Here is a 22,841-nt window from a genome sequence, read left to right on the forward strand (position 1 = left end):
CATGACAACATAAGAAAAGGCCCATTTAGAATTTTCAATAAAATTCTTATGAAATGAAATTAATTCACAAGGCCCAATGATCAAGTCATGGCCGAGTGACATTAAGTCATCAAATGAACTTGTCAAAAAATTTATTGACATTCATTTCATCCTTTGTCTCAAAAGACAAAAATACCCTTTTGACTATTTTCGTTCTTGTTTTGACTTAGCTTCCAGTTTAACTATTCCTATCGATGTGATTCGTGACAGTGACCTCATGGACCCAAATGAACAAAGCTTTAGCTAAACACTTGGACTCAAAAGTTCACAAACCTTTTCCAAGTTTAGCTTAATGCCAACTGACTCCACTAAAGAGCTGACACTGAAAATCTCTCGGTTCAAATGAATTTATTTTCTACTCAAGAATTCGACCTAATTATGATGAGCGGATCCACTGAATATTATCTATGTTTACCCTTCATGAATGTCATCAGCTAGTCGGGATTTACTAAAATACCATTTTACCCTTCTAGCTGTTATTTCCCCAACTCCTTTGTCGCTTGTGAATAAGTTGGAAACAATGTATTGACGAGGAGCTAACAAGTCACATTGTTTCATCCAAAAGAGTCAGGACTCAATTTGGACACTGGCCAGTTCATTTATTCACACTCCAAGGAACAAAGCATGAGGTGACATACATTGCATTTCAGCAATCTTGTACATGAATTCCATATCTATGAGAACTTCACAAAGTTACTCATGACAGACTCACAACTTAGTACTTCACCAATAGGCCTTGTTCGGAATCACATAGTGAGTCTGAACTTTGACTTTCTCAAATGAGAATACTAAGGTGTGAAATGGCATGTCTCATTTCAGGATTAAGGTAAGCATGATGCAATTCATACATAGTGACTTCGAGACATAAGAGGTTAAATGGTTTGTTCTTATATTGTCTCTAGAAGTGCACTGGTCAATTCAGTACCTTCGGAAGATACCTAGAAGAACTATAGAGTCCCCAACTCTCAATGCCTCATAACCAGACATCATAGATTCTTCTAACAATCATACTGAGGTCAATAGTCCTTTGACCCTAAGATTGCGAATATATCGTTTTAATCAAACTACGAAGAGTTTGTTCATGTAAATCTACATTTGTCTCTTCGTAAGTTGTTAAGTTTGTTTATGGACTAAAAGACTAAGGTTTTATCATAAAGCTTCAAACAAAGAAAGAATGAATGAACGTTTCAACTTTATATTAATGAATAAGCAATTACAAGCAAGAGTCTTCGTAAGACTATATGACATCAAATGTACATAAATAGACACTACTACTCTTCTTGTGGGCACCATTGACAACATCTTCTCTTCTCGAAAAATTCAAACAGGGAGCACGAGAGAAAAAAAATCAATCTCTTGATTTCCGACGGTTCTCTTTGATGAATACCTTCTCAATTTGATGAATTTTCACGGGAAATACCTTCTCAATTTGATGAATTCCGACGGTCCTCTTTGATTCCAGCCGAACTCCTCGTCAATCTCTTCTCGGCAACTCCTGGCGACTCCCCGGTCCGAGCGCGCGCGGTTTTTTGGTCCGCTCATGACAGGGTGTTTGGTGGTGGTCCGGTCGAGCGTTCTCTTCTTCCTCGAGCTCTCACTCCCTTGATCTCTCTCTCGGCTCTCTCTCTCTCTCTCGGCTCTCTTTCATCTTTCTTCTTTTTTTTTTTTGAAAAACTATAAATGTGAGCGGTTGTGGTTAAGTGTGAACGCAACTACACGATTATAATTACCTCCTTGATATTCGCGAGCATTAATAACAAAATATTTGACTTGATTACGTGTAAATAGCCGATAGAAACTGGGCGGGAAAACAAAAGGGTAGTCTAGTCATATTTTGGCTGTAAATAAATCTTCCTGGCTATTTACCATTTATTAACAAAATGTGGGCTAAAAATAAATTGCCTATTAATATATTTTTAGCAAAATAGTTATTTTGAAAAATAGACAATGTACGATGTCAATATTGATGATCGCAATACAAATAATGATATATATATATATATATATATATATATGTGTGTGTATATATATATGCATATATATGTATATATATGTGTATATATATGTATATATATAAAAGATAATGCCTCGCGTAAAAAGAGTTAGAAAATTATTTTCATCTCGCACTTGCTAATTGCTTTAAATTATGACTATTTTTCTAATTTTAGAGCAACATCGTTATTTTTCAAATTCAATAGTTTCAGTTGATCTATAACTAGAACACCTCAAATGAGGAGAACTACGAATTCAAAATAGGTTAAATCCTATTAAATTTAATACTATGAGCTCAAAAACTAGACTGGTAAACTTGTATATCTCTAAAGGCTTCTTCCAACTCCCGCGGCCAAAGACTGGTAAACTACACTAGTAAATTACAAAAATCATAATAAAGTTTATCTTAAACATTGCTTCCTACTCCTGCACATCAAACAACTGCTTGGCGTCACGGCCATGAACTACTCAGTTTCATGGGCGCCTATTGGAGCTACAACCAGATTCGCATGCACGAGCCCAATCAAATTAAAACGTCATTCGTCACTGATCGATGTCTCTACTGTTATTAGGGTATGCCTTTCGACCCTAAAGAACGCAGTAGCTACTTACCAACGGCTGGTGAACCGGATCTTTCGCCAATCAAATTGGAAAAACTATGGAAGTATACGTGGACAACATGCTCGTTAAGAGCCTACAGGCAACCGATCACGTATATGACCTAAGGGAGATGTTCACAATCCTTCTCCACCACAAAATGATACTCAACCCCAACAACTACGTGTTCGAGATTGAATCCGAAAAATTCCTAGGGTACATCGTCAGCCGACGAGGGATAGAAGCGAATCCCGAAAAGATCAAGGCACTTCTTGAAATGAAGTTTCCAAGATGATTCAAAGAGGTGCAAAGCGTGATTGGTCGAATTGCTTCTTTGAAACGCTTCGTGTTGAAAGCAACCAACAAGTTTCGACCGTTCTTCAAAGCTCTAAAGAAAATAGATGGCTTTGAGTGAACTGACTACTATGAGAAAGGCTTCCAAGAGACGAAGGCCTACTTCAAGTCTTCACCATTCCTCTCCATACTGAAAGAAGGCGAGATGCTCTACATTTACCTCACCGTCTCAAAAAGAGCAGTAAGGGCTGCTCTGATCCGCAAAAAAGATAAGGCCCAGTGGCCGATCTACTACGTGAGCAAGGCCTTACTTGACGTTGAAACGCGATGTACTGAAATTGATAAACTTTCTCTAGCTCTCGTAATGGCAGCCAAAAAGCTACTCCGTATTTCAAGGCTCACCCTATCGCGGTCCGAGCTGAGCACCCGATCGGTAAAGCTCTTTAAAAGGGAACATCGACTCGCATGGAAATCTAGTCCCAAGAATTGAGTGAGTATGGGATTGAGTTCCACACATGGATGGTTATAGAGGATCAGGCCTTAGCCGAATTATGGCAGAATTCTCCTACACTCTTGATATGGGAAGAGCGGAATACGACTCGACGAACAACTTGTTGGTTCAAAAGAGAAAGGTCGACCCAACGAGGAGAAGTTAGACAGAGCATCTAGTGCCAGGGGGACTGGCACCGGCATCATATTAACTAATCTCGATGGGGAGAAGTTATGGTACGCCCTGCACTACGGATTCCAAGCCTCTAACAATAATGCCGAATATGAAGCCTTCGTCATAGGGGTAGAGCTAACACAAAAGCTCGGTGCAAAAACCAGCTACTACACTGCGACTCGAAGTTGATCGTAAACCAAGTTAAAGGCGATTATACCGCCAAGGAGCCCAACATGATAGCCTATCTGGCGAAGAAAAACTCAAAACTTGATGCCTTCTCTTGGTTCGAGATCCTTCAGATCCTGAGAGAACAAAACTTTGAGGTTGACGTTCTTGCTCGCCTCGGATCTGGCATCGACGAAGATGGATTGGGGCATGTCCTGATCGAATATCTACCATAAGCGTCTGTCTCATGAGACAAGGTCAGAACAATAGAGCATAGGTCTCAGCCAACATGGATGAGCCCGATTACCAAATTTATGCGAAGAGGGGGACTCCCCAAAGATCGCAAGGAAGCCGATAAATCGAGAGCATTAGCATCCAAGTATACGCTTCGAAATGGCATACTCTACAAGCACGGTTACTCAACGTTGTTGCTCCGATCCCTCGATGGTGTACTCTACAAGCACGGTTACTCAACGCCGCTGCTCCGATGCCTCGATATCGCCGAGTTGACCAAGGTCCTCTGCGAAATCCGTGAAGGCATCTGCGAGAACCACTCTACTGGAGTCTCCCTAGCGCTCAAATCGCTCAAGCAAGACTATTTTTGGCCTACTATGAAGAAAGATGCCTACGAATGGGCGAAGCACTGCGACAAGTGCCAACGCTTCTCCGACATCCCAAGAAAGTTACCAACTCCGCTAAGCAACATCATCATTCTGGCCCTTTGCCAAATGGGGAGTTGACATCATTGGCAAGCTCCCGAGAGTGCAAAGATAGTACAAAATGTCATCATCACCATCGACTACTACACCAAGTGGGTGGAAGCTGAGACACTTGCCATAATCACCGAGGCAGATACCATGAACTTCATCTGGAAGAACATCATCTGCTGACACGGCAGCCCTGCCTCAATTGTGACCAGAAATGGCACACAATTCCACAACGCGCGAATAAGAGATATCTACGATCGATTAAAGATCAGCACGACGTTCTCCTTGCCACATCATTCACAGGCCAACAGCCAAGTCGAAGAAGTCAACAAGACGATAAAGGGCAACCTAAAAAAGAAGCTTGAAGACAAGAAAAGGGCCTGGGCCGAAGAGCTACCATTAATGCTATAGACTTACCGGACGACCGCTCGGAATGCCACCGGGGAAACCCCATTCTCCCTCGAATACGGATCAAAGTAGTTGTGCCGATCAAAACCGAGATCCCCACATTCCAAGCTAAGACTTTCAACGATGAAAACAATGACGAGGCCATGGGCCTAGAGTTGGACCTAATAGACGAAAAAAGGTCAGGGGCACTTACCCGCCTCGCTGCGTAAAAGCGCAAAGTCAAAAAGTACTACAACTCCAAGATCAAGAGACAAACCTTCACCATCAGAAGCCTTCTACTCAGGTGAGTGTTTCAAAACACCCAAGTAAAGGCACCGACGTCCTCGACCCAAACAAGAAAGGACCCTACATAGTCCACCAAGTCAAACATGACGGGACCTACTACATCTAGTACACGGACGGGACCCCACTCTATTGCCCTTGGAACGTGGAACACTTGAGGCAGTACTACCAATAGCCAGTGCTTCCCCCCATTTTATTACTTTATTTTTCCAAATTCAATAAGGCCTACGAGCTAATGTTTTAGGGTTTCAAATTCTTTGCAACATTAATAAAAGTTCAATGTTTTTTTTTAAATCCACTTTATCAAAGTTTTTAAGTCATCAAGACAACGCTTGTAAACTCAAAAACTTGTGGGGCTAGTGGCATAGGCAACGAACAAGGAGATCCTCGAGAAATCATGCTCCAACAAAACAAAAACTTAAGTCTCAACCCGAACACAAACGGGAATAAGAACTTAGGTCACCATACACGGTGTAGCCTAAGAGCCTCCACGGTACACTGTAAAACATCCAAGAGATGCAAGCAAAGACGCCAAAAGGCGTACTCAAAGCCGTCATAAGGCGCACTGTAAGACATCCAAGAGATGCAAGGAAAGCCACCATAAGGGATTTGCTACGAGCTGAGAGTCACAAAAAGCTTGTACTTGCTTAGCTCCGACAACTGTAACCAATCTTAGTCCGGCTGCCCTCGTCTTCGGTCACGGCTAGATCTTCTCTTGGGAGTTCGACGAGGAAGTCCGCTAAAACCTAAGATTTAGAGCACGTCCTAATTCGATACTTGATGTCATATTTGCTCAGTTCTACGGCCCATTTGGTCAATCTCCCTGATTGATTAGGGCTGTGTAAGAAACTTCTCAGCGGTTGGGTCGTCATTACTATTCTGGAGTGGGATTGGAAGTACGACCGGAGCTTTTGTGCCGCGAAGACAATAGCTAAGGCCAATTTTTCCATAATAGGATATCGAGTTTCTGCATCGACTAACGACTTACTCACGTAGAATATGGGTCGTTGGTCCCCTTGTTCTTCTCGAACGAGTACTCCACTAACCGCCGCTTGGGAAACAGCGACGTATAGGTAGAGTGGCTCTCCTGCCACGGGCTTTGCAACGATCGGGGGTGTTGATAGATATTCTTTTAGTTCTTTAAACGTTTTTTTTCACATTTTTCGTCCCATTCGAACTTTTTATTCCCTTTGAGGATTCGGTAGAACGGGAGGCATTTGAACGTGGACCGCGAGATGAAGCGATTGAGTGTGGCGATTCGGCCTGTCAACCTCTGCACCTCGCGTCTGTTACGAGGTGAGGGCATCTCTCGTAGGGCATTCAACTGGTCCGGGTTCGCTTCAATTCCTCGCTGGACTAAGTACCTGAGGAATTTCCCGGAGGACACTCCGAATGAACATTTGGTAGGGTTCAGTTTCATTTGATACTTATTCAGTACCTCGAAACATTCCTCCAAGTGTCGTACATGGTCATTTTCTTTTAGGGACTTGACGACCATATCATCGATATACACCTCCATCGTTTTTCCTATTTTTTCTTTGAACATTTCGTCGACTAACCTTTGGTAGGTTGCGCCAGCGTTCTTTAGTCCAAATGGCATGACCTTGTAGCAATATGTGCCTCGGTCGGTTATGAATGCCATTTTTTTCTTGATTGTCCGGATGCATTAGGATTTGGTTATACCCTGAGAATGCGTCCATGAACGAGAGTACCTTATGTCCCGCGGTTGCCTCGACCAGTTGGTCCATATGCGGCAAGGGGAAGCTGTCTTTGGGGCATGCTTTGTTCAGGTCCGTGAAATCGATGCATACCCTCCATTTTCCATTTTTTTTCTTTACGACGACGGTGTTTGCTAACCAATCTGGATATTTGACTTCGCAGATTGAATTGGCTTTGAGGAGTCTTTCGACTTCATCGTTGAAGCCTGTTAGTTGGGTCTGTTCCCTTTCAATCTCAGATTCATCGATTCCCAACGTTAAGCTGGTGAGACGTAACATCGATACTAATCCCTGGCATATCTTCCGTCGTCCAGGCGAAGGTAGATTTGTTTCTTTTCAAGAAACGAATCAGCTCTCGCCGTATACTTCCCTTGAGCTCGGCTCCGATTCCTACGCACTTGGAGGGATCGAGGCCGTCGAGCTGTATTTGTACTGTCATCTCAGTACTTGGGGAATCCGATTCTTCTAGTTTAGAGCTTTCGTTTTTAGTTGGCTCTACATTCATTAATTGCTATTGTTTCTCATTAGCCTCATTAATATTCTGCTTGTGGCTAGTGAGATAGAAACTACGGGAGGTTGCCTGGTTTCCTCTGATCTCTCCTATCCCTCTGAGCATGGGAAATCGAATACATTGATGGAAGGTTGATGGAACGGCCCTCATCCGGTGTATCCATGGTCGTCCAAGGATGATGTTATAGAGGAGAGACACTCCAGAACCTGGAATTCGACTATTTTGTTTATCCCGTTTGTTTTCACAGGCAGCTTAATGGTTCCTAATGATGGAGTAATCGACCCGTTGAAGCCTGTTAGTTGGGTCTGTTCCCTTTCAATCTCAGATTCATCGATTCCCATTCTCTTGAGTGTCACGACCCGCGAGCGATAGCTCGCCCACGAACCGCGACTGATCAACTCAAATCTGTACTTAACTCATAATATAAACACATAAATTAAACATAATATTTCATAAGATTATATAATAAAATAGTTTGCGAAAATTCGGGGAAATTTTTTCGCTTTTATAACTTAGAGTCTTATAGCGACTCATATACAAATATGTTCCGGAACGTTTTATCATAAGATACTAACCCCCGATTAAGAAACCCCATAGCCCATAGGTCAAGGCAATACGCGCTCGGTCTCGGTCTTCAATCTCGTTTCCCGCTTACGAGCTTTTCCCTTATCTACATTACCAAGGGACATAAAACTATGAGTCGAATGACTCAGTAAGTGGGAGTCTATCTATAAAGTAAAACAACTAATGCCATGTGACGTGCAAACAAATACACAAGAATGCAAAATGATTGCTAGATGCAGCTAGATTATATGACTAGAGCATGACTGACGCGTGACGTCACACTCTATCTACACACTGGCCGTCCCGCAAGGTTATACACTCCTCACTGCTATAACCTCCGGTCCGACTAGAGACCAGCTTCAGACTTCGAGCAGCAGTCGTCAGCTGATCTAAGTTTTAACATCTGTCTGGGATCCACTAGTGGTACTTTCTTCATCATGACGTCAGCGCCACTGGTCTCTGGCATAGTGAGCTCGCGAATCGCGACCTTCACCCACTACGCCCCGGGGCGCTCAAGGCAGCCTCCGGTGAGTCTTCCAGCTAACAATGAGCTCGCGATGCGCGACCTTCACCCATTGTTTCGAGTACTCGGCGCACGGACCGGCATGGCCCGCCAAGCACAAGTCAGGGACTTGTGAGTACCACCGACACGAGTTTTAATGTTTGGGTACGCTGCAGCTAGCAGCGTACACGTTAAACTTATATACAGAAGAGCGTAACGGGATAAACCCCGAAAGAAATTATTGTTTCCCTTTGAAGCTCGTTAAGTGTTTTAAGTTGAAAGCTCGAAATGCGACTTCCGAACTCTCTACTCTCGATTGAATTTGAGAGTCTATCGCTCTTCCGTCCTCTCGATTCTAACTTACTTCCTAGAGTTAGAAGAGAAGTCTAACTATGCACAAAGCAAACGTGTCTGGTTCAAGTTAGCGTTTGAACCTACCGGGCGTACCCGAACTAAGTTTTCAAGCAAGAGTGGCCGAAGCCTTAACTTTCGAGTTTATTCATTTTAGGCTTTTACCTACTCTTGTTTACTAGCAAGCAAATGCACAAACAAACAGGGTTATACCCTTGGTAAGTAGTTGACTTATGTCTCCTCACTTACCCGGAAAAGATCGTCTGGAAATTTGTTGACTTCAGGAGTTTCCTTGCTTCTCACGTTTTACGAGACTCTACACGTCCTGAAGCGTTAACACGTCCTGAAGCGTCGAGAAACTAAAACCCAAAGTTGAAAACTCATTAGTCAATGATCCGAAAGGTGATGACAAGCTTAAGATTCGTTATCGGGATTCACTGCGAGTCGGTTCAGGGGTTCGAGAATTTAATTCACTTATTTCTCGGCTTTTCGGAATTTAAACTTATTCAAGACTCGTGCGAGTTCGTACCAGAGAACGAGTACGAAATAAAATCCAAATCATTATTTTGACGAGTCTTAAATAATTAAATAATCCGAAACCATACAACCGAGAATTCTAAATGAATTAACCAACAATTAAATTCTCGAACATCTCTTAATTAAATAATTAACAATTCTTGAATACAATCTCAAATTACTAAAGATAACTCGAGTCTAACGCTATAAAGCGATAAACGACTCACGAGTGAGATCGAGCTTTACAAATCCTTTTTTTCTGAATTGTCAACTTTCAGGGCTTCAACGCGTTCAGTTCCGCCGGCTCTTCCTCGATTCTATCTGATCCGTGACTGAGCTGCGAAATTCAGAAAACGAACATCGAATCAATTTATAACATCCAACTCCCGACTCGAAACTTAGAACCCGAAAACGAGCAACTAGCACGAATCTCAACTTGTCACAAAATCCACGGCCCGACCGTTCGGCTCGTACTATTCAGACAGCGACTGCAAAATGAATCATAACTTTAGCTACACAAACCCAAATCAAACGATTCCAATTCCATGAGAAAGACAACTTCCGTAGCTTTCTAAAAACATATTATAAGACCAATTTCAAGAATCATAGCTATCTGAAAAACTATCTGAAATTTCCGGTCGCTGTTCTGGAAATTCACATTTCACAGCTTTGAATACCAGATTTCAAAAATTCATAACTCTTTCAATACTCCACGGATTATTACGTTCTTGGTCATTTTAGAAAACCCATAACGTCTACTTTCAAGGAAAAATACTAACAAAAATAATAGCAAAGTATATCGGACTGTCCACGTCCGTTTACTCTCAGATTTCGTCCAAAATCAAACCACACAAGTAAACGAGTTCAAACCTTCAATTCAACACTCAAGAAACACCCTTGGACATAAAATGAGAGGTTCAAACCGAGTTCAACACCAAATCCCCAATTCCAAAATTCGAAACCCTAGCCCAGATTCAAGATTGGGGGAAACCGAAACCTCACCTCAATTTCGTGAAATCTCTTCTCTTTGGTGTTCTCTGCCTCGTTTCCCGGCGTCGCCTCTCGGTCCGGCGTCCTCGGCGTGCTCGCGGCGGCGCTCGCTCTCTCTCGGCCGTGCGCGGGTGGCGCTAAGGCTCAGTGGCTGTCGGCCGAGCCTCCTCACCTTCAGTCGCTCGGTCTCCTTCTCTCTCTCGCTCTCCCGGCTTCTCCATCTCCCTCGATCTCTCTTTCTCTCTATCGGCCTTCTCTTCTTCTTCTTTTCTCTTTTCCTTTCCTTTCTTTTTTTTTTCTTCTCGCGTGGGCTGGTACATTTTGGCCGACCAGGTGATACATATCACTTGAAGAAGATTCTAGGATTCTACTCATTGATGACGTGGCAAGCTAAAAAAAAAATTATCCCTTTAATTATCAACTAACCTCTTTTCCTTGTTTTCTTTCAAATGGGTCCCTTAAAATTGTTACAGCCACATCCTTTCCATATAATTATTTAATTAAATCCATAACCGAGCGGATTATAATTATATGATTCAAACCGAGAATTTTTTCGTTCGTTCTCGATTAATTTAAATATATTCAAGGTTTCTCGGAAATAATTCTCGTCCTTGAGAATTTATTTCTTAAATTAAATTCCGACATATATCCTCGGAAAATAATTTATTATTCGAGGCGAACTCGATAAATCCTTTATTTATTCCGAGATTTTCCATTACCTTAAAATAATTTAAATTAACTCGATAAACTTATACGTCCATCATTCACTCATTAATTTAATTGTAACAAACGGAAGCTCGTTTATTCAACGTAAATTACAAACGGCGAGATTCAAAAGTTATCCTTTACAATCCCTACCCCCTTAAAAGAGTTTCGTCCTCGAAACTTAAAACAGAGCAGGGTACTTCTTTTGCATCTCACTCTCGAGCTCTCAGGTAGCTTTTCCTACAACATGCCTCTTCCACAAAATCCTTACCAAAGGGATGGTTTTCTTCCTTAAAACTTCATCCTTGCGATCAAGAATCGCAACGGCTGGCTCTTCATATCTGACTTCAGGAGAGATCTCAACCTCTTGCTCTTGCAGAACATGCAAAGGGTCAGACACGTACTTCCGTAACATGAACATGTGGAACACATCGTGCAGGTTTGACATAGACGGCGGTAACGCCAAGCGATAAGCTGTCTGGCTTACATGCTCAAGGATCTCAAAAGGTCCAATATACCTTGGACTGAGTTTTCCCTTTCTTTCCAAACCTCATAACTCCTCGCATAGGTGAGATCTTCAGAAAAACTTTATTTCCTGTTTCAAACTCTAGAGGCCTCCTATGTCAGCGTAGTTTTTCCCGATAACTCTGGGACGATTTTGTTGTCAATGGTGCCCACAAGAAGAGTAGTAGTGTCTTTTTATGTACATTTGATGTCATATAGTCTTACGAAGACTCTTGCTTGTAATTGCTTATTCATTAATAATAAAGTTGAAACGTTCATTCAATCTTCCTTGTCTGAAGCTTTATGATAAAACCTTAGTCTTTTAGTCCATAAACAAACTTAACAACTTACGAAGAGACAAATGTAGATTTGCATGAACAAACTCTTCGTAGTTTGCTTAAAACGATATATTCGCAATCTTAGGGTCAAAGGACTATTGACCTCAGTATGATTGTTAGAAGAATCTATGATGTCTGGTTATGAGGCATTGAGAGTTAGGAACTCTATAGTTCTTCTAGGTATCTTCCGAAGGTACTGAATTGACCAGTGCACTTCTAGAGACAATATAAGAACAAACCATTTAACCTCTTATGTCTCGAAGTCACTATGTATGAATTGCATCATGCTTACCTTAATCCTGAAATGAGACATGCCATTTCACACCTTATTATTCTCATTTGAGAAAGTCAGAGTTCGGACTCACTATGTCATTCCGAACAGGGCCTATTGGTGAAATACTAAGTTGTGAGTATGTCATGAGTAACTTTGTGAAGTTCTCATAGATATGGAATTCATGTACAAGATTGCTGAAATGCAATGTATGTCACCTCATGCTTTGTTCCTTGGAGTGTGAATAAATGAACTGGCCAGTGTCCAAATTGAGTCCTGACTCTTTTGGATGAAACAATGTGACTTGTTAGCTCCTCGTCAATACATTGTTTCTAACTTATTCACAAGCGACAAAGGAGTTGAGGAAATAACAGCTAGAAGGGTAAAATGGTAATTTAGTAAATCCCGACTAGCTGATGACATTCATGAAGGGTAGCATAGATAATATTCAGTGGATCCGCTCATTATAATTAGGTCGAATTCTTGAGTAGAAAACAAATTCATTTGAACCGAGAGATTTTCAGTGTCAGCTCTTTAGTGGAGTCAGCCGGCATTAAGCTAAACTTGGAAAAGGTTTGTGAACTTTTGAGTCCAAGTGTTTAGCTAAAGCTTTGTTCATTTGGGTCCATGAGGTCACTGTCACGAATCACATCGATAGGAATAGTTAAACTGGAAGCTAAGTCAAAACAAGAACGAAAATAGTGAAAAGGGTATTTTTGTCTTTTGAGACAAACGATGAAATGAATGTCAATAAATTTTTGACAAGGTCATTTTATGACATGTTTCACTCGGCCATGACTTGATCATTGGGCCTCGTGAATTGATTTCATTTCATGAGAATTTTATGGAAAATTCTTAATGGGCTTTTCTTATGTTGTTATGAACAAATGAAGAAAAATCTAGAAGGCTTTCTAGAAGTCATAGGCGCCCAAATACCCAAAGAGAGAGAATTTATTTTGTGCATAAATGTATTTAGATACTTGCCAAAAGAAAAAGAGGAAACAAATTGCATAAGGATGCATATAGAATTTCGGCCATAAGAGTAAAAGGCAAGCCAAGGAACAAAAAAGAAAACAAATCCTAGCCTTCTAGAAGGCTGCCTTGGGCGCCTAAGAGGAATGGGAAATAAGGGTTATTTTGCTCATGAATATGTGATATTCTATAGAAGAGGAAACTACCTTATTGAAGGTGAGACCTCTCCTATAAATAGGAGCCTCATTTCCTCACAATTCATTCATCCAAGTTTAAGAGATTTGAGAGACTCTCTCTCTAGAACTTGGCCGAAGTCCTCTTCTCTCTCTCTCTAGTTTATTTTCGGTTTTCTCTTGTCTTGGCACCTAGGTCCTCACTCGACCTAGTCTTTAGCTCTGCGACTTTGAGACTCGTTCTCAAGTCGTAGTGTTTAAAAGTGCCCACTCACTGATTCCTTCTTTTCGAGTGATTTAGTGATAGAAACTTTCGTGGTTGCTCGAGGTGCCGAGGAAAGAAAGAGAGACGTGCTGCGTGGGGAGACGAGCGTTGCAACTTTCCAAAAGCTTCTACAAGGTTCAAGCTTCAAGAAAGGTTAGTAACTTCCATAGCTCATATTAGTTTTTATTTACATGCATATGCTCTTGTCTAGGTTAGTAAAAACTAGTTTTACTTAAAAAGAAATTTTTTAAAATTCCGCCGCTTAACGAAGCGTTAAACTTTTTCTTAAACCCTAGATCGATTCCAACAAATGGTATCAGAGCTATGGTCAAAGGAATGCATGTGCATGTTTTTAAATTATGAGCTTGAAAATCGTTTTCGAAAGTTTACTAATTTTGTGACAAGTTAGAATTGTAATCTTAGATTTTTTTTAATTTATTGCTCTTGTCTCTAAATTAAAAACCATGTTGATTTTCTATGAGTTTGGGATGATGTTAAAACACATTAGAATCAGTTCTAAAATTTTTTAATTTTTTATATTGAAAAACGTGTTTTAAAGGTTTGAGAATTTTCGAGTAAATTTTGTGACTAGTTTTTTTTTCTTGCTAGTTTCGTTTATTTACTTGAATCGTTTTATGCATGTTGTTATTTCTTTTATTCTATGTTATTACCCTGCTAATAAAACACAAATAAAAGCTTTAAACAACATCTTAAAACGTTCCGTTACACTCGATTCTTTTTCGCACCTAAAAGGACGAAGCTTTAATTTATTTCTTTTTCTTCGAGCTGGAATGTAAACCCGCATTAAAAGCGGCATAACTCTCTGCTCAGAAATCTAAATTTAATGATTCTTGAATCAAATTAAATCTCTGTCTGTCCTCTGTCCAATGCCACCGGTTTCGGCTCAAAAGGACATCGGAGCCGCCAGATATGGCGATTTTACTCCAAGGTGCGCGGCTGTCTGAAACTCCAGTTTTTTAAAAATCCGGATTTTCAAACCCCACTACCATGAGTTATAGAACTCTAATGAGAAAATTTTCTTGAGCAAAAATGTTTTTCATATGATTATAAACATGATGTGTAAAGATTAAAAGTTTTGATTTTTGAAAGATTAATTGAAATTGAATTTTTACAAAACTAGTTTGAATTTTGAAAAACCGTTTTCACTTTCAAACTTGAAAATATTTTGTCATCCAAATCAAATAAGTTTTCAAAATGTTTTCAAAACTATATCTATATCACATATGTTCAAAATCTATATGCTCTTGAAATTTTGAGTGGGAGGTCTCTTTTAGACAAAGCCGAAAAATAAAAAGATGTGTAATCTCAAACTTTCAAGTGTTCGAGTGAGTTGAAGTTCACACTTCCCTCACGCACTTTCCCGAAATAGAAAATAGGAAAAGATCGAGTATGTCCCTTGTGCCTTTATGCACTAATACTGCTCTGAACATGTCGATCTAGGATTCTCTTCTAGTTGTCCGCTCTGTCGCTCTCTAACTAGGAAATTTGTTTCCAAACTTAAAAGAGTCGATGAACCAACTCCAAAAACTAAGTGGGAGGGTTATACTTGTTGTTTGTAACCCACGATCCCCAACACTAATGAAAAGTGCAAGTGTCGCCGGACTAAGAGTCACCCTCGTGGCCCTCTCTTAAATGAGAGTACTCAAGGGCGCTTTGCTCTGATCATTGCTCAATGAGCTACGTCCGAGAGTGAGACGATGATGACAAGACCTCCCCTCGGCGGATTGTTTTTCAAAGTCAATCTTTTGGACTAAGTGGTTGGTTACACACTTAGACTCAATCCCTAGTAATCCTCCCTCGAGGCCCTGCGAAAGGATGTGAGTGATCAAACCAATTTACAAGGTGGCTAGTCAAAATTGATGTATTGACATCTTGGCTATGCATTAATGATGAGTCATTTACTTATGAAAGGAGACTCGTTGCGGCCTTCCCTCGAAGGAGTAAAGTGTCATTTCGTTCATAACACCTTTGGATTTTACAAAAGTCTTAATGAAACTTAAATCCTAAACCAAAGACTAATCATAAACTTGTTTCAACTTATATAGGCAATATGTCTCTCATTCCTCTCTCTATCTTTCTTTCCTCGAACCAACTCGAAAACGAAAACTACATAGATTCGAAACATAACCTCGACATAATACCTACCGTTAACAAGCACAAATGGGTACTCACCACCCCGTGTCCTCCTCTGACGAATGATGATTCAACTCAAGAGGACAATGACGCCTTAGCAGCCTGGCTTCGATCCGATGAGATTGTGAGGTGCTATATCTTAGCATCTATGAACAATATGCTGAACAAGCAACATCGTGACATCGAGACTGCCGCTGACATGCTCTACAATCTCCTTGAGAGTTTTGGAGGGCAAAGGCGTCAAGCAAGGCAAAAAGCAGTCCGACAGTTTATGAACTGTCATATGAAGGCTAGGACTCCTGTTAGAGACTTTATGATACTGATCATTAGTTTTCTAAATAAAATGGAAATCCTAGGATCTGAGACTGATGGGAAGAATCTCATAGATATGATCTTAGAAACTCTCCCCGCGTCTCTTGATACCTCCAAGATGAACTACTCCATAAACAAGCTAGAGTACACTGCTACCAAGCTTATGGAGGAACTTCACACTGCTGTAGGTTTCACTAAGAGAAAGAGGAATCAAGGAGAGGCACATGCTACTGAGCGAAAAGCCTCCGCCTCTGAAACTGTGAAGAGACCTTACAAGGCCGACAAAAAGAACTGTCCCGCCTATCTCAAAGCAAAGGAACATGGTATTGTACTAGTTACCGAAGCATGCTTAGTAGCTGATAATGTATCAACGTGGATTCTTGACTCCGTTGCTACTAACCATATTTGCTGTTCCTTGAATGGTTTCAAGAAAACCGAAAGCTTAGAGGAAGGCGAGTTCTGTTTCAAATGGGGTGATGGGAGCCTGGTGTCTGCAAAGGCTGTGGGATCTGTGACGCTGTCTTTTGAAGACCGCACTTTAAACTTGAATAATGTATATTTTGTTCCTACCTTTGGGAAGAACTTAATATCCGTTGCTCGTCTTCGTGAGCAAGATTATTGTTTAAAGTTCATTAAGAATGGAATTCGTATTTCGTTTCCTGATAATTCTTTTGTCACTGATGCATGTATGAAGAATGCTCTTTTCTACATCTATCCCACTCAACCTTCTCTTTTAGACACCGAAATAGATAACGATCTAATTAGGGAGCCAAAGAGGATCAAACTTTCTGAATCCTCCGATCTAACAAAATCAACACACCTATGGCACTTAAGACTTGGTCATGTCAGTCTAGAAAGGATTAAGAGACTTGTGAGGGATGGTCCACTCCAAGCCTCTGCAATAGGTTCACTACCTACTTGTGAATCCTGCATAGAAGGAAAAATGACTAAGCGACCTTTCTCTGATAAAGGTCGAAGAGCCACTGAGTTGCTGGAACTAATACATTCTGATGTATGTGGTCCGCTCAGCCAACAGGCACGTGGAGGATACGAATACTTCGTTACCTTCACTGATGATTACTCACGATATGGGTTTGTCTATTTGCTCAAACACAAATCTGAGACCTTTAACGTATTTAAGGTCTTTAGGGCTTTAGTGGAAAAGCAAACTGGCAAAGTGATCAAAACCCTTCGATCTGATCGAGGTGGTGAGTATATGTCTGGAGAGTTCGATGACTTTCTTAAAGAAGAAGGTATCGCTTCTCAGCTTACCGCACCTGGCACACCTCAACAAAACGGAGTGTCAAAGAGAAGAAACCGAACTCTTATGGAGATGGTTAGATCAATGATGAGTTACTCATCACTCCCGCTTTCCTTTTGGGGATATGCCCTCGAAACAGCCGCTTACATTCTGAGCCAAGTTCCGTCTAAAACGGTTCCTGGTACTCCTTATGAACGATGGACTGGCCGTAAAGTGAATCTTAGCCGCATCCGAATTTGGGGTTGCCCTGCACACGTGCTGAGGCAAAAGACTAGCAAGTTGGCTAGTAGGTCAGAATTGTGCCTGTTTGTAGGATATCCGAAGGAAACCAAAGGTTTTACTTTCTATAGTCCCGAGGACGATAAGACTTTCGTTAGCACGAATGCTCGTTTCCTTGAGGAGGACTTTATGAAGGATGCGAAACCTAGAAGCAAAATTGTGCTTGAAGAAAAGTTGGGTGAGGAAGCTTCTACCTCATCTGTAAGAACCGTTCTTACCCCAACTGAAACACAACCTAACTCATCAGAATCTCGTCAAGTAGTACTTCGACGTAGTGGGAGGGCTACTCAAAAGCCTGACAGGTACATGTCTTATGGAGACTCTCTTGTAGCCGTCTCTGACATGGATGATCCTGTTTCCTATAGCCAAGCGATGGCTTGTTCTGAATCAAACCTTTGGCTTGACGCCATGAAAGTTGAAATGCACTCGATGTATGTCAACAAAGTCTGGAAACTTGTAGACCTTCCTGAAGGGATTAAACCCGTAGGGTGTAAGTGGATATACAAGAAGAAAAGGGTTATACCCAACAAGAAGGGATTGACTATGAAGAAACCTTCTCGCCAGTCGCGATGCTTAAATCCATCCGCATACTCCTATCCATAGCTGCAGCTCTCGACTATGAGATCTGGCAAATGGATGTCAAGATAGCCTTTCTGAATGGCAATCTTGACGAGCGCATTTACATGGCTCAACCAGACGGTTTCGTGGATAAAGGTCAAGAGACCAAGGTTTGTGAGTTGCTTAAATCCATTTATGGACTAAAGCAAGCATCTAGGTCATGGAATATTAGATTCGATGAAACTGTAAAGAGCTTCGGCTTTGAACAGTCAATAGATGAGCCTTGTGTTTACAAGTTAATACACGAAGGCAAAGTTGTGTTTCTGGTACTATATGTCGATGATATACTACTCATTGGTAATGACGTGGGTAAGTTATCTGAGGTTAAGGTCTGGCTGGCAAAGCAATTCGATATGAAGGATCTAGGAGAAGCTGCATACATTCTGGGAATCCAAATCTTTCGAGATAGGAAAAACCGGACCCTGTCGCTCTCTCAAGCATCTTATATTGATAAGGTGATGGATCGCTTCTCGATGCAAGACTGCAAGAGGGGTCAAACACCCTTTAGGCATGGAGTTTCACTCTCTAAGGACCAGTCTCCCAAGACTGCACAAGAGATTGAAGACATGAGGAAAATTCCTTACGCCTCTGCCGTAGGAAGCCTTATGTATGCTATGCTTTGCACTAGACCTGACATCTGTTTCGCCGTTGGCGTAGTTAGCCGTTTCCAATCCAACCCTGGACCCGAGCACTGGATTGCTGTTAAGCATGTTCTTAAGTATCTTCGAAGAACTAGGAACTTGATGCTTACATACTCAGGTACTGACCTGACTATGACGGGATATACCGACTCCGATTTTCAAGCGGATAAGGATTCCAGGAAATCCACTTCGGGATCTGTGTTCATCCTTAATGGTGGAGCTGTTGTGTGGAGAAGTATTAAGCAATCTTGCATTGCTGACTCCACAATGGAAGCAGAATATGTGGCTGCTTGTGAAGCATCCAAAGAGGCTGTATGGCTTAGAAAGTTCCTTAAGTATTTGGAAATTGTTCCAAACGTCGACGAGCCCATGACCCTTTATTGTGATAATAGTGGGGCTGTCGCTAACTCAAAGAAACCTAGAAGCCATAAGCGCTCTAAGCATATTGAGAGGAAATACCATTTGATTCGAGAGATCGCGCAACGCGGAGACGTGGAGGTGAAGTAGATCTCTGGAAGATCCATTCACCAAGGCCCTAGCGAACATGGTCTTCGACCAACTTCGAGAGGGATTAGGCATGTAGGACTACTCACATCTTCTTTGAGTCAAGTGGGAGTTTGTTGTCAATGGTGCCCACAAGAAGAGTAGTAGTGTCTTTTTATGTACATTTGATGTCATATAGTCTTACGAAGACTCTTGCTTGTAATTGCTTATTCATTAATAATAAAGTTGAAACGTTCATTCAATCTTCCTTGTCTGAAGCTTTATGATAAAACCTTAGTCTTTTAGTCCATAAACAAACTTAACAACTTACGAAGAGACAAATGTAGATTTGCATGAACAAACTCTTCGTAGTTTGCTTAAAACGATATATTCGCAATCTTAGGGTCAAAGGACTATTGACCTCAGTATGATTGTTAGAAGAATCTATGATGTCTGGTTATGAGGCATTGAGAGTTAGGAACTCTATAGTTCTTCTAGGTATCTTCCGAAGGTACTGAATTGACCAGTGCACTTCTAGAGACAATATAAGAACAAACCATTTAACCTCTTATGTCTCGAAGTCACTATGTATGAATTGCATCATGCTTACCTTAATCCTGAAATGAGACATGCCATTTCACACCTTATTATTCTCATTTGAGAAAGTCAGAGTTCGGACTCACTATGTCATTCCGAACAGGGCCTATTGGTGAAATACTAAGTTGTGAGTATGTCATGAGTAACTTTGTGAAGTTCTCATAGATATGGAATTCATGTACAAGATTGCTGAAATGCAATGTATGTCACCTCATGCTTTGTTCCTTGGAGTGTGAATAAATGAACTGGCCAGTGTCCAAATTGAGTCCCGACTCTTTTGGATGAAACAATGTGACTTGTTAGCTCCTCGTCAATACATTGTTTCTAACTTATTCACAAGCGACAAAGGAGTTGAGGAAATAACAGCTAGAAGGGTAAAATGGTAATTTAGTAAATCCCGACTAGCTGATGACATTCATGAAGGGTAGCATAGATAATATTCAGTGGATCCGCTCATTATAATTAGGTCGAATTCTTGAGTAGAAAACAAATTCATTTGAACCGAGAGATTTTCAGTGTCAGCTCTTTAGTGGAGTCAGCCGGCATTAAGCTAAACTTGGAAAAGGTTTGTGAACTTTTGAGTCCAAGTGTTTAGCTAAAGCTTTGTTCATTTGGGTCCATGAGGTCACTGTCACGAATCACATCGATAGGAATAGTTAAACTGGAAGCTAAGTCAAAACAAGAACGAAAATAGTGAAAAGGGTATTTTTGTCTTTTGAGACAAACGATGAAATGAATGTCAATAAATTTTTGACAAGGTCATTTTATGACATGTTTCACTCGGCCATGACTTGATCATTGGGCCTCGTGAATTGATTTCATTTCATGAGAATTTTATGGAAAATTCTTAATGGGCTTTTCTTATGTTGTTATGAACAAATGAAGAAAAATCTAGAAGGCTTTCTAGAAGTCATAGGCGCCCAAATACCCAAAGAGAGAGAATTTATTTTGTGCATAAATGTATTTAGATACTTGCCAAAAGAAAAAGAGGAAACAAATTGCATAAGGATGCATATAGAATTTCGGCCATAAGAGTAAAAGGCAAGCCAAGGAACAAAAAAGGAAACAAATCCTAGCCTTCTAGAAGGCTGCCTTGGGCGCCTAAGAGGAATGGGAAATAAGGGTTATTTTGCTCATGAATATGTGATATTCTATAGAAGAGGAAACTACCTTATTGAAGGTGAGACCTCTCCTATAAATAGGAGCCTCATTTCCTCACAATTCATTCATCCAAGTTTAAGAGATTTGAGAGACTCTCTCTCTAGAACTTGGCCGAAGTCCTCTTCTCTCTCTCTCTAGTTTATTTTCGGTTTTCTCTTGTCTTGGCACCTAGGTCCTCACTCGACCTAGTCTTTAGCTCTGCGACTTTGAGACTCGTTCTCAAGTCGTAGTGTTTAAAAGTGCCCACTCACTGATTCCTTCTTTTCGAGTGATTTAGTGATAGAAACTTTCGTGGTTGCTCGAGGTGCCGAGGAAAGAAAGAGAGACGTGCTGCGTGGGGAGACGAGCGTTGCAACTTTCCAAAAGCTTCTACAAGGTTCAAGCTTCAAGAAAGGTTAGTAACTTCCATAGCTCATATTAGTTTTTATTTACATGCATATGCTCTTGTCTAGGTTAGTAAAAACTAGTTTTACTTAAAAAGAAATTTTTTAAAATTCCGCCGCTTAACGAAGCGTTAAACTTTTTCTTAAACCCTAGATCGATTCCAACAGATTTCATTCGAGCTTGGATTTTCTTAACTGCTTCTGTGGTCTGCTCTAGTATTTCAGGTCCAACAAACTTGCTCTCACCAGTTTCATCCCAATGAACTGAAGAGAGACACTTCCGCCCATAAAGAGCTTCATACGGCGCCATGTCAATCGACGCCTGATAGCTATTGTTGTACGAGAACTCAACTAGCGGAAGGTAACGACTCCATGAGCCCTGGAAGTCTAGAACACAAGCTCGGAGCATGTCCTCCAACACTTGGATCGTTCGTTCGCTTTGACCATCGGTTTGCAGGTGAAAAACAGTACTAAACTTCAGGCGAGTCCCCAGGTTCTCTTGTAATCCCTTCCAGAACCTAGATCCACGGTGTGAGTGGTTTTGATGGGCAGGAAATGAGCTGATATGGTCAATCTATCGACAATGACCCAGATTGAGTCGTGACCAGCTGTGGTTTTTGGAAAACCTGACACGAAATCCATCTTTATCTGCTCCCACTTCCATTGTGGAATCTCAAGTGGTTGCAGCATTTCAGCTGGCTTCTAATGCTCTGCCTTAACTTGTTGACAAGTTAGGCACTTTTGGACGAACTCAGCTACGTCTTCCTTCATTCCCGGCCACCAATACACCTTTCTCAACTCTTGATACATCTTTGTCACACTTGGATGTACCGAATATGGTGTCCCGTGAGCTTCTTTCATCAACTGCTTCCTGACTTCCTCGTTGGACGGCACACAAACTCTTTCGTTGCACCGTAGAACCTCATTCTTATCCAACTCGAAGTCACCATCTTTACCGTTTTGTGGCATGTATAGATGTCTCAATGGACTCCGTACAGGTAGTGTCGCCATATCTTGAGTGCAAACACTACTACAGCAAGCTCTTGGAAGCTCTTTTCACACGTCTCGGTCCAAAGGAACTTCTGTCCTTTACGGGTTAATTGAGTCAGAAGCATGGCAAACTTAAAGAATCCTTCTACAAACTTCCTATAGTAGCCAGCAAGACCCAAGAAACTTCTTATTTTAGTGACCGTCTTTGGCTGACTCCACTGCCTCACGGCTTCCACTTTAGCAGGATCTACCATAATACCAGCGCTACTGACAACATGACCGAGGAATACTACACGTTCCAGCCAAAATTCACACTTTGAGAACTTTGCGCACAGTTGTTTTTCCCTCAGTTTGCCTAGTGCTAGCTTTAGATGCTGCCCATGCTCTTCGTTAGTTTTCGAGTAGATTAGAATGTCGTCGATGAACACGATCAT

General features: G+C 41.2%; 2 protein-coding genes and 1 long non-coding RNA gene across 6 annotated transcripts; 1 reads left to right on the plus strand and 2 right to left on the minus strand.

Moving 5' to 3' along the window:
• The first annotated feature begins 4,065 nt into the window (after positions 1-4,065).
• LOC149404585 (uncharacterized) lies at positions 4,066-4,491 on the plus strand. The gene has a single exon (XM_089607597.1). The coding sequence runs from the start codon at positions 4,066-4,068 to the stop codon at positions 4,489-4,491; it is 426 nt and encodes a 141-aa protein (XP_089463723.1).
• A 3,310-nt stretch (positions 4,492-7,801) lies between these two features.
• LOC149404586 (uncharacterized) lies at positions 7,802-10,758 on the minus strand. 4 transcript variants are annotated; one of them, XR_016295504.1, is made up of 5 exons: positions 10,313-10,735; positions 9,747-9,798; positions 9,538-9,647; positions 9,044-9,153; positions 7,802-8,047 (listed from the first exon to the last, which is right to left on the minus strand). It is a non-coding gene; the product is annotated as an uncharacterized LOC149404586 (long non-coding RNA). The 4 variants fall into 4 exon arrangements; XR_016295502.1 differs by having other exon boundaries at positions 9,044-9,647; positions 10,313-10,758; XR_016295505.1 differs by lacking the exon at positions 9,747-9,798 and having other exon boundaries at positions 10,313-10,720.
• Positions 10,759-11,231: 473 nt separating this feature from the next.
• On the minus strand, positions 11,232-22,081 carry LOC149404587 (uncharacterized). Its single transcript, XM_089607598.1, has 3 exons — positions 22,044-22,081; positions 21,584-21,935; positions 11,232-11,483 (listed from the first exon to the last, which is right to left on the minus strand). The coding sequence occupies exons 1-3, from the start codon at positions 22,079-22,081 to the stop codon at positions 11,232-11,234; spliced, it is 642 nt and encodes a 213-aa protein (XP_089463724.1).
• Positions 22,082-22,841: the final 760 nt, after the last annotated feature.

Source organism: Urtica dioica, chromosome 2, assembly GCF_054948205.1.
Source record: "Urtica dioica subsp. dioica isolate 48M chromosome 2, U.dioica_male_clone48M_v1_H2, whole genome shotgun sequence".
In the NCBI taxonomy this organism is placed as follows: domain Eukaryota; kingdom Viridiplantae; phylum Streptophyta; class Magnoliopsida; order Rosales; family Urticaceae; genus Urtica; species Urtica dioica.